Genomic DNA, 12829 nt, shown 5'->3' on the forward strand with positions numbered 1-12829 from the left:
AGTTAGAGAGCTGCCCATGCTCGGAAGCCATCAAATCTGAATGAACTAGAGATGTTTTGTAAAGAGGAATGGTCCAAAATACCTTCAACCAGAATCCAGACTCTCATTGGAACCTACAGGAAGCGTTTAGAGGCTGTAATTTCTGCAAAAGGAGGATTTACTAAATATTGATTTCATTTCTTTTTTGTGGTGCCCAAATTTATGCACCTGCCTAATTTTGTTTAAACAATTATTGCACACTTTCTGTAAATCCAATAAAACTTAATTTCACTTCTCACATATCACTATGTTTGTCTCCTGTATGATATATTTAACTGACTTTTTATCGTAAAATCCAACGATTTATACAGGAAAATCGTGACGATTAACAAGGTTGCCCAAACTTTCGCATCCCACTGTAACAGTTACCTTAACCCCAAAATAAGAAAGGAAGGGTTGAGTGCAAGTGAATCACAGGCTGTTTGTAATATAGACTCAAGTCACCACTGACAGCTTGCAGTCAGAATTTTGGAATATATTGCAAAAACTTTAAGCTTCTTCGATATGATAACAACATTTTTAATGCTGCCATAACTGGTCTAGTAGTTGTAATGGTGACTTGATTCCATACTGAAAGGCAGGGAAGCACACTTGTCCCTCCGTTTTGTGGTTGCTGGTGCTCTGCGATTGCGGTTTGCAAGTGTGATATTCCACATTTGTTTGCAATTTCATGGACTGTAGCCAAATAGTGCTCAAAAATTGGCTGATTGAAAACTGCAGTAAACATGTGAATGCAGAACACAAAACTTGATGGCCAGTTCGCTCCCTGCCAAAGCAATTCATTTGCTATCAAATGATTGTCACACAAAACGTTTAAAATGACCCTGGTGGTAAAAAAGGCAACAAAATAAACCAACAACGGCGAACTCACCTGTATTGCTGCAGTACAATAGAACTTGAAGGGTCATAGAAATTTCGTCCAACCAGTTTCATGTCCAGAATTTTCATCACCCTAAAAATAAATATACAACTAGAAGGTCCACCAATATGGAATAGTTTCTACTCATTTAATTGGACATCAGATGAGCACCAAACATTTAAATGTGAACTTAATAGCTTCCTAGGCTTATAAATCTTCACATCAATCATTGAGGGATTGACAGCAATTAACTACTGTTCCGTGTTTAATAAGTAGTCTACATGCAGTCTGCATTGCAAGCATTCCAATATAATAATAATAAATTTGTCTAATGTAATGAATCATATCGCAGTCCCCCCTGGTGGCTCTTTTCTTGCACATTGCCGGAGAGAGGGAAGCTAAAAAAAAAAAATCCTTGTCATCTCCGCTTCTCCCCCTTCAACATTCCAGCTCCTGGCCAATTGGATGAGGACATTTCAGGGAGATTACAGGAGGAGAGGTTCAGAAGGGAAATAGAAGCTAAATCACCTCAGCCCTCTGCAGAAGCTGCTGAAATCCGACGTATACGCTGCTCACATGTATTTACAAGGTAAACTAGGTAAGGCAGTGCAGTTTTTAGTACAGAGCTCAATGGCAAGGGGGGTGGGGCAATGTATACACCATTTAAAGCAGAGGAGTAAAAAAAAAAAAAAAAGGATGGAGAATGTCTGGATTAGTTTTCTCTTTATTTACTATATAAAATTCACTGAAAAAAACCCTGGACAGTACAATACATACGTTTTGCAAGAAGAACAAATATTAATCTACTTATATATACACATGCCCCCCGAGATACTATGTCTGACTCTCATTCTTTAACCACTTCTGTGCCAGGGGGTGGTTATGCTGATCGGTGCTGCGTGGGCTCTCCAGCCCGCAGCACCGATCAGATAGCAGCCAGGGCGATCAGACTTCCCCCCTTTTTTCCCCACTAGGGGGATGTCCTGCTGGCGGGGTCTGATCGCCGCCGGCTGCTTGCGCTTGCGGGGGGGCTCTTCAAAGCCCCCCTCCGCAGCGCTTCCTGGCCTCCTTCCCCTTCCCTCCCTCTCTCTCCCTCTGTGAGCGGCGCAGGACGGAGTTCCGTCCTGCGCCGGATGGGCTTCAGCCTATCAGGTGCCGGCGGTCCCCGGCCAATCAGAGGCCGGGGATCGCCGATCTCCTTTACGGCGCTGCTGCGCAGCAGCGCCGTATATATGTAAACACCGGGGAAGATCTTTCCCGTGTGTTTACATTTACCCTGCGAGCCGCGATTGGCGGCTCGCAGGGTGTTCACGGAGACACACTCCGTGAACTGACATGGAACTTCCATGCAATCCACTTCAGGATTCAGGGGCGTAGTTAAGCGTACGCCGAATCCTGAAGTGGTTAAACTTCAAATAATAAACTACACCTAGTTTATAGGTCCTTCGACTCCAACTCCTTCTCCCTTTTTTCTGAATACATTTTCAGACATGGATCTATACAAAGGCCTCAAAGTTCTACCACTAGACCTGTTTGCAAGGCTCACCAACAGTGCAAGTTTTGCAGGAAACCTGCACAGGTGGGGTATCAAGCAATGTGGATAAACTAAAGGTGCTAGACGAGTCAGGTCAGGTTGGCACCTGCATGGCACTGCGCAGGGTCTGACTTCAGCACCGCCGTAACCATGTTAATTACGTGTGGCCAATCATTGTGAAGCTCTGCCCCAAGCTATCCACCTGACTTCAAATCATCATCTTGGAGTCAGGCAGGACCATGCCTCCTGACTGCAAGCCTTTCCATAATGCAAAGGCTGTTATGTAGCAGTTATGGGAAGGGGGTAGCTGGTGCACATTTGTTTTAATGGGAACCTAAATAAAAGTGAACTACATGTACTATTATACTGTGTGATAATATGTTGCTTCCCCTTTTGTTAAATGTTCACAATGATTGGCCACACCCACTTTTTACATACCTGTAAAATCAAGTCTCTGCACCAATGCAGAACCTGCTGCATGGTCAAGGCAATAGGGGGTGTTCACTACAACACAATATTTATCATTAAAATAAATACTATCATTTATAACAGGTAACAATTTATATATACATCCAGCGCACCTATTACTGTATATGTAGACCCTCTTTTTAGTAAGTGGGAAAAGGGGAGAACCCCACTTGAGTAGGTTGCAGCAGGAGGAAGAAGTACGTATCCAATCTGACTGGATTTAATAGACAATAATTCACAGCGGTGGAAATTATGTCTAGGAGGAAATTCTGAATACACAACAAAGCAGCGCCCCCCAGTACCCATAAATGTGTCAGAAACATCTGATCTGCATGCTATTTCAAGGTCTATGGCTAAACGTATTAGAGGCAGAGGATCAGCAGGACAGCCAGGCAATCTGCATTGTTTAAAAGGAAATAAGTATAACAAGCCTCCATCCCTCTCTCAATTTAGATTCCCTTTAACCTCCCTAGCGGTATGGACAGAAATGTCCATTCAAAAAAACATGCTGTGAACAGTATAAACATGCATACACATCAATACTCTCCTGCACTGTATACTAGACCCTTGCTTGACACATTTTGGCAAGTTACAGGGAAAAAAAAGTTTTAAAAATAAATTTTATCACTGTTTGCACAGAAATCCTGGGGAAATTGAACGCTGGGAAGGTTAAAACTACCAGGAGTCAACAAAAAACATGCAACTCGTTATTTTGGAAGCAGAGAGGTTTATTTCAGTAGGTCTGCTGGACTTATTCTGTCAGAGTGGCATTACGCAGCACACAACCCTTCACCAGCCAGAGATGAAAGAACAGGGTTTCCGGGGTAGACTAACGTTTCTCCTCAAGAAGATCTTCAAAAATAAATAAATACTTACTTTCTGATCACCACGTTATAAAAAGGTATGCACAAGTCTGAGCTGGGTTCCAAGATCTTGGTCATTTGTATGGTGACTTTTATCTTCTGACCATCAGTGCGACGCTCACTCTCTAGATCGACAGTCTGCAGATAGAAGATAACACAACAAGGAGACATTTTACCACATAACATTCTTGTAATTTTCTGTGTATATATGTGATGCAAATCTTTCACATGAACCAAGTTCAAGCAATTAATAGTTAGGAAAAATATAAAGAATAGAGACTGTATTTTGTTTCAAAAAGTTTAATTAGTTATAATACACAGTTACAGAAACTAGTCAGCAACATTTTATCCCAATGAGATGAGGCAAAAGTGACCCCGTGCCAAAGTTAATACAGTACCAACTTATGGTAAAGTTGTATGTATGTGGCCTTACCATCCTCTCCACTCATTTTGGGGAAAAAACAAACTTGTAGAGAACTACCAAACCTCTGTATTATCCTCTACTTTGTACTAACAGAGAAGGGTGTGGCTGATATCAATGCCACCAACCTGACTTAATGTGCGTACACGTTTTATGGCTTGAAAATGGACTTCCTGCCCGAAACAGCTCCAGGCGGATACATATAAAAGCGGCACGGACAAATTTGGGCGCAGCATAAAGCCATTAAACGGCTTTCTGAGGTCCTGAACAACTCCCATCTGCGTTAATTACTATTCCGCCTCCACGCCGCCATGGGAAAGACGCAATTTGTCTGCCAGCTATTGCTGGCGGACGAATTACACTGTTTTTAAAGCGGATCCAAGATGAAAAACTAACTATAACAAGTAACTTGTCTATATATCTTATCTAAAGTTTAGATAGTTTACACAGCATAGCTAGCTGCAAACAGCTTCAAAAGTTTATGATTATTTATTCCTGTGATACGAGGGCAGCCATGTTCTGTTTGCCACATTGTCACAGGCTGAGGGCTGGAGATGCTATCAGCTTGCCTGTGTGTAAATTCAGTCCTCTCCTCCTCCCTTCTGCCTCTGAAATCAATGGCTAGTAATCTCCTCCTCCTGCCCAGATTGTTCTGCCTCGCTCCAGGCCAATGTCTATTGCTGTTTGAAGACACGCTATGCTTTGATTCAGCATCAACATTAATTCTACAACTGTGTAGCCACGTTATCCAGTGGAAACCTGCACAATGATGGACGCTGGCTGCCTTTTTAAAAATATCGTTTTGCTGAGGTATTCCCTTGATGTGGCACGGAATTTTTCATGTGAAGATATCTTTAAATAAAGTATAATTGTATAGATATTTGAATAAAGTGTAATTGAAATATTTGAAATGCCAGGCATACTTGTATAATTATTCTATTTCTACCCTTCTTACTAGCACTGTGTTACCTATATGCAGTGTGCGGCTGTCATGCAAAGTAATTTCGTTGTGTTACACAATGACAATAAAGTGCTTAAACTTGAATTGTATTTTCAGAAGTAGTTTTTGAGTGTGCAGGATTTTTCTATTGGTGCCCTGCCTGGTGCTCTGGCAGACTGACCATGAAAACCAATGTTGCCTATCCACCTACCTTTGCATTTGAGCAGAGGACCGAGATATATTTATGTGAGTGGAAAGGGGCCATTATGCTGGGTGAAAGACAGTGGGTTGGCATCTTCCTGTAGGTATAATCAAGTGACCGCTTCCCAGGGAAAACAGAAGGAAAGAGATCCTTTTGCTTTAAAATTACATTTTGCAAGGCTATTTTAACACAGTAAGTGGTGTATGCTTTAAATGGAACCAGAGGAATATGAAGAAACCTCAGTGCGGCAAAAAGCATGCCCAATTGACTATTCAAGTGAATTAAGTAGTGTCTAAATCACGCACCTGAAACAAGCATGGGCTAATCCGTCTGACTTCAGTCAGGCTTGTTAGGGCTATGGTTAAAAGCATTAAGATGCAGGTGATTGTTTAGAAAGAAATAAATATGGCCACCTCCATATTCTTCTCAGTTCAGGTGTGCTTTAAGGGAAATACCCTGCCAAAAATCTATGTATAAATTTAGGTTAACCTATTTTGGTTCCTGGACGTAGAAACTACGTCCAGGAACCATGCGCGCTACCACGCGCTCCCGCGGCCGATCGCACGCGTGCACGCGCACTCCCGGCCGCTGATTCGGTAGCCACGGAATCAATGTATCGGGCTATGGTGCCCGATCACTGATTCCTCTCCCCCGCTGAAAAAGCCACAGCTTCTCTCGGAAGCTGCGCTTTTTCTGGCCGTTGCCTCCCCTCTGCGTCACTCTAAGCGTGTATTACGCTTAGAGTGACGTCATGTAAACAAACTCATGGCCGCCATCTTGTGGCCAAAAAGTAAAACTACAACTAAAAGTAAAAATTTTTTAAAACAACACACAATTACATTATAAAACTATAGTTTACATCCCACCCTCCCAAAAATATCCAAATAAAATGTTTAATATAAAAAAAAAAACCATTACAATAATAAAAAAAAAAAGTCAATATTTACCTAAGGGTCTAAACTTTTTAAATATCAATGTAAAGATGAAATATTTCTATATATTTTTTTTTATTTTAAACTTGTAAATAGTGATAGATGCAAAACGGAAAAAATGCACCTTTATTTCCAAATAAAATATTGTTGCCATACATTGTGATAGGGACATAATTTTAACGGTGAAATAACCGGGACATATGGGCAAATACAATACGTGAGTTTTAATTATGGAGGCATGTATTATTTTAAAACTATAATGGCTGAAAACTGAGAAATAATTATTTTTCCCGTTTTTTTCTTATTCTTCCGGTTAAAATGCATTTACAGTAAAGTGGCTCTTAGCAAAATGTACCCCCCAAAGAAAGCCTAATTGGTTGCGGAAAAAACAAGATATAGATCAGTTCATTGTGATAAGTAGTGATAAAGTTATAGGCTAATGAATGGGAGGTGAACATTTCTCAAGTGAAAACGACGGAACGCGAATGGGTTAAACAAAGCTTAGTACTGACACACACACATCCAATATTGAGTGGCTCAGGTTAATGAAAGGCTGGTAATGAATTGACTTCAATTTTACAAATGGCCCCAATATTTTACTGGTCATCCTACAGTTTAGCAAAATCTGTCATTTTTTTTAGTTTACTACACAGCACCCTTGCCACATGCAGGTACTAAGTGAATAAATAAAAAGGTGTTGCAAGTTCTCTGGAAACTAAGACAATGTATCCTACAGCAACACCACATCCAAATATCCCAAGTACCTGTGGAAGTTTGACAGGCAGATAGAGAATAGAACCATCAAATGCCGTAACTTGTCCCGTCACTGAGCGGTGATCTTTCAACATGCCAAAGCGCATATTGCGGCACTCCACATTAGGCCTGTGAAGACAGGAAAAAAAATGTAAAGAGCAAGAAACCTACAATAGGCACAGTGGGAATTATATTAAAGAGAATCTGTAGGATACAATTGATAAAAACAACAGATACTTACCTTGAGAGGAGGGAGCCTCTGGATCCAGAGGAGGCTTCCTCTGTCCTCCGCATGCAGCTGGTTTCAGCGCTGGCTCCACTGAACAGTGCAGAGTAATAATATTTCCAATGCTTGCCTGCGCAAACACACTAGCAGCTCTCCACTGGGGCTCAGACGGAAATAGCTGAGCCCGATCGTGTCCCCTCTACTGCGCAGGCTCCTCGCACCTGGGCAGCAGAGCGGACCAGATCATGCTCAGAGCCCGAGGGGAAGCCGATACTGAGCCTGTGCGAGTCTCCAGAAAGCTGCGTCCCCTCTGGTGACGATAACAGGTGAAGCCCCTTTAGGATCCTAGGAGCAATTTCTTGCCTTTAAGTACACTTTAAAGTGCACCCAAGGTGGATTTGGATGGGGGGGGGGGGGGGATAGTTAGGAGACAAAGGCATGTTCCCTGCTAAATGGCATGCCTGTTTTTCCTTTCTGTGCTGCTCTCTGCCCCCTGATGCACATTGCAACTCCCTGAATCTGCTAGCAACTAGCTTGTAGGTAGACTAATTGGGGAAGAGGAGCCCCTTGCAAGAGAGGCACTCCTGCAAAGCGCCCCATTCTGGCGTTAGGAACTCCCCTTCCCCACCTTTCAATGCCCTAGCTCTGCCTCCCCGCCGCCTTTCTGTGCTCTCTGGTGAGAAGCATAGAGCTGCATTGTGACCCCAGGCTCATTGTCATTTATTTTGTTTTAAAAAACTAAACTCAGGCATTATGGGAAGCAGAAGTGGTGGTAATGGACAATACCTGATCTGGCTTGACCCCCCCCCCCCCCCCAGGTCAGGTAGTATGGAATTTTTTTTTCCACTATACTTTGCCAACTCATGTTCTTTTTAAGGAATCCCTTTACAGCGTAAATTCATTGCTGCAGAATGTTGGTGTCCCCATTTTTAGGAGGCTAATTGCTTTTCTGCAATGCTTATCATCTGGCCAAAATACTTTCTAGTTCCGTAGAGTGGGATGAATGTGCAGTTTATGAGAGGCAAGTTACCTGCTATACATACTTTTTCCACATGAGTAACTTAGTAAGGGATTATGGTCAGAAAACAAGCTTCACTAAAAGGACTACAGGTACCAATAGCTGCTCACATATTTCTTGCATTACTAGTCTACTTTTAAAAGCTTGGGCTCATACAACATCTGTTCTTAAACTGCACAAGTTATTCAATCTTATGAAATATTCATAACAGTATCCTCACTTATTTATATATGTATGGGCAGCTTCCAAAACTGTTTGAACATCTGCTCCCCTAATATTAGTAAAACATTAACAGTGCATATCTGCCAGTAAAAATTAAGCCCAAAGCACTACATTATGCATAACTAGTGGTCATGTGACTTGAGGTTAGCTTCTTAAAGGGAAGGTCTGAGATAATTAAAAAACAAATATCTACTTACCCGGGGGCTGCCTCCAACCCCTGGCAACTGGCCTGTACCCTCACCGGAGCTTCGTTGGCTCCCGGTCTCCTCCAGTGCAAATTGCCAGGTTGGCATCTACTGCGCCTTAACGAGCAGCCCACAGAGTTGCACTGACGTCATCCGGACTGTACTGCGCCAGCGGGACTCCGAGAGCCACTCGTGCAAGCGCCGTACGCATCTTGCACCGGAGGAGACCCCAGACCACCGGCGGGGAGCAGAGCTGCGGCGAGGGCACGGGACAGCTGCAAGGGACTGGAAGAAGCACCAGGTAAGTAGATTTTTTTTTTTAATGCAGCTCGGACCTTCCCTTTAAAAGGCCAACTGTAACGAGAGGAAATATGGAGGCTGCCATATTTACTTCATTTTAATCAATACCAGTTGTTTGGATATCCTGCTGATCCTCTGCCTCTAATCCTTTTAGCCATAGACCCTGAACAAGCATGCCGCAGATCAGGAGTTTCTGACATTATTGTCAGATCTGACAAGACTAACCGCATGCTTGTTTCTGGTGTTATTCAAACACTACAAATAGATCAGAAGGACAGCCAGGCAACTAGTATTGTTTAAAGAAAATAAATATGGCAACCTCCATATTATAGTTGTTCTTTAAAAGCAAGTAAATGCAGCTGATAAGGAAGCTTTCTTACTCAGTGCCACACACACAAACTAGAGGAAACTCAACCAAGGCGGCCAATAATTATTGAAAATCCAGCTACTCAGTCCACTGGCATCCCAAGCCTGAGGCCCCTTTTCACACTGGGACGGTTCCATTGAGTTGCATTACCCTTTTTAACTGCAGGGTAACGGCTAAACGCTTTTTTTTTTTTTTTTTTTTTTTTTTTTAAAGAGGGCTCATTTCAGTTGTACATTATAAGGTAAAAAAAAAAGGGGGGGGTGTTTATGCTTACGTGAAGGTTACGTGGTACTGATATACCGCTTCATTTTTGCAGATAATCCTAATCGAATTAAGTCCAAGCGGAGTGGGAGTGCCTTTTGAGCCTTGCTTAGGTAAAACTTCCCTGCAAAGAAATGTGTTGTTTTTTTTAACCAACACTACATAACTGATAAAATAAAGGTATATGCATTTATGTTTTATATAGTTACACATTACACAACTTTGTACAGAAAGCAATATACTTGAGAGAAGATTGTTGGCTAGCACACCTACCAGACTGACGCACACTGAGAAACTAGACCAAGACTTGCAGAATGCACACAAACTTCAAGCAGATGATGTCTTTACTTGTTGATGAATACAGAACTAAATGGCAGAATCAGAGCCAGAATATACACGCTTAGGCAGGTGGCTAGGGCCTTCAGAGAGACTAGAGGCCCAGTTGACATTAGCCTACACAAAATCTAACAAAAAAAAATTGTCAAGGGTGGGCCCAAAGTTGGTACTCGCTTAGGGCCCTATTTCACCATAACCCATTTCCGGGCAGAAGTGCTAATCTGGTATACAGATCAGAAGGCAGACAGACATGCAGGCACAATCAAACCATCCTTTCGGCCTCTTTTATATGGACAGCTGACAACCGGTGCGTTCACTGCTTGTCAGCTGCTCATATGGTTCTGTCAGGGCCTTGAAAGTATATGGCATGGGCAACCTGGAGGCATTATTTAACACAGATGCACAAGTGAGCGCAACAGCAGATGCACACAGACATGTCATTAGGCCATTTTTTTGTTGCCCTGTAACCACATTGCCTCAGGCACCGACACACGTGGTTACAAACACTGCCATTCGGCTTCATGAAAATGCAACTGGAAGGGGCTAGTTTCTTGGGAGATGTGGGGGTTGAACCCCATTAGTAGTGTGCAGTTCATGTTAGTTAGAAACAGATATATATATATATATACACACTTTATCATCATTTCTCCTGATTTTCTGCAGAACGGCAAACAAAAGATATAAGATGGCATGCGCTACTTAGAGCAAGTACGGGGTGCTGCAGCTGGAGGACAGCGTCCACGCCGAGCCTGGAAGTCTCCCGGGGCGGCATCTTGAGAGGCCAGCGTTGGACCCTGGGACCGGTAAGTAAAGCAATAATGGAGGTAGCAGGATGTAGAGATGTTCAATGGGAATATTAACTTGTAGTAACAAGCAAACTGGCCATGTTATACAGGATCGTCTCAAAAAATTAGCATATTGTGTTAAAGTTCATTATTTTCTGTAATGTACTGATAAACATTAGACTTTCATATATTTTAGATTCAAATACACACAACTGAAGTAGTTCAAGCCTTTTATTGTTTTAATATTGATGATTTTGGCATACAGCTCATGAAAACCCAAATTTCCTATCTCAAAAAATTAGCATATTTCATCCGACCAATAAAAGGAAAGTGTTTTTAAAACAAAAAAAGTCAACCTTCAAATAATTATGTTCAGTTATGCACTCAATACTTGGTCGGGAATCCTTTTGCAGAAATGACTGCTTCAATGTGGCTTGGCATGGAGGCAATCAGCCTGTGGCACTGCTCAGGTGTTATGGAGGGCCAGGTTGCTTCGATAGCGGCCTTAAGCTCATCCAGAGTGTTGGGTCTTGCGTCTCTCAACTTTCTCTTCACAATATCCCACAGATTCTCTATGGGGTTCAGGTCAGGAGAGTTGGCAGGCCAATTGAGCACAGTAATACCATGGTCAGTAAACCATTTACCAGTGGTTTTGGCACTGTGAGCAGGTGCCAGGTCGTGCTGAAAAATAAAATCTGCATCTCCATAAAGCTTTTCAGCAGATGGAAGCATGAACCCACTTTTGAACCAGAAACAGCAGCAGAAGCGCCTGACCTGGGCTACAGAGAAGCAGCACTGGACTGTTGCTCAGTGGTCCAAAGTACTTTTTTCGGATGAAAGCAACTTTTACATGTCATTCGGAAATCAAGGTGCCAGAGTCTGGAGGATGACTGGGGAGAGGGAAATGCCAAAATGCCTGAAGTCCAGTGTGAAGTACCCACAGTCAGTGATGGTCTGAGGTGCCATGTCAGCTGCTGGTGTTGGTCCACTGTGTTTTATCAAGGGCAGGGTCAATGCAGCTAGCTATCAGGAGATTTTGGAGCACTTCATGCTTCCATCTGCTGAAAAGCTTTATGGAGATGAAGATTTCATTTTTCAGCACGACCTGGCACCTGCTCACAGTGCCAAAACCACTGGTAAATGGTTTACTGACCATGGTATTACTGTGCTCAATTGGCCTGCCAACTCTCCTGACCTGAACCCCATAGAGAATCTGTGGGATATTGTGAAGAGAAAGTTGAGAGACGCAAGACCCAACACTCTGGATGAGCTTAAGGCCGCTATCGAAGCATCCTGGGCCTCCATAACACCTGAGCAGTGCCACAGGCTGATTGCCTCCATGCCACGCCGCATTGAAGCAGTGATTTCTGCAAAAGGATTCCCGACCAAGTATTGAGTGCATAACTGAACATAATTATTTGAAGGTTGACCTTTTTTTTGTTTTAAAAACACTTTCTTTTATTGGTCGGATGAAATATGCTAATTTTTTGAGATAGGAAATTTGGGTTTTCATGAGCTGTATGCCAAAATCATCAATATTAAAACAATAAAAGGCTTGAACTACTTCAGTTGTGTGTATTTGAATCTAAAATATATGAAAGTCTAATGTTTATCAGTACATTACAGAAAATAATGAACTTTAACACAATATGCTAATTTTTTGAGAAGATCCTGTATATGCTCCTCCAGGGAAGCTCAATCATGCTCTGATCTCAATGGCAGCACAGAAAGCTGTAACAAACATAAATCAAGCAGTTACAGTGGTTTGCAAAAGTATTCGGCCCCCTTGAAGTTTTCCACATTTTGTCATATTACTGCCACAAACATGAATCAATTTTCAGTATTCTCCCCAGAAATTTTCTCCAGCCGGGTGGCATGAAATAGTAGCTGGGCGGGGCGAGATGAGAGAATGCAGGGCCAGTGCTTCTCTGTACAACTCTGTTTACAGCAGAAGAGGAGGTGAGCCGATGACAGCCGGGCACTCACCAAAACTAGCCGGGTGCATCACCCGGCTAAAAGGGCCTGAGGAGAACACTGAATTTTATTGGAATTCCACGTGAAAGACCAATACAAAGTGGTGTAAACGTGAGAAGTGGAACAAAAATCGTACACGATTCC

The 12829-nt window shown here is 42.5% G+C and overlaps 1 protein-coding gene across 1 annotated transcript in view; it reads right to left on the reverse strand.

Moving 5' to 3' along the window:
* PIWIL2 (piwi like RNA-mediated gene silencing 2) overlaps positions 1 to 12829 on the reverse strand; it is a 217451-nt gene that overhangs the window by 134706 nt on the left and 69916 nt on the right. Inside the window, exons 6-9 of the mRNA XM_068274691.1 lie at positions 9604 to 9714; positions 7023 to 7140; positions 3777 to 3901; positions 911 to 991 (exon numbers count right to left, since the gene is read on the reverse strand). Coding sequence (XP_068130792.1) covers positions 911 to 991; positions 3777 to 3901; positions 7023 to 7140; positions 9604 to 9714 — 435 coding nt within the window. The remainder of the gene's footprint in view (positions 1 to 910; positions 992 to 3776; positions 3902 to 7022; positions 7141 to 9603; positions 9715 to 12829) is intronic.

Source organism: Hyperolius riggenbachi, chromosome 3, assembly GCF_040937935.1.
Source record: "Hyperolius riggenbachi isolate aHypRig1 chromosome 3, aHypRig1.pri, whole genome shotgun sequence".
NCBI classification, from domain to species: Eukaryota; Metazoa; Chordata; class Amphibia; order Anura; family Hyperoliidae; genus Hyperolius; species Hyperolius riggenbachi.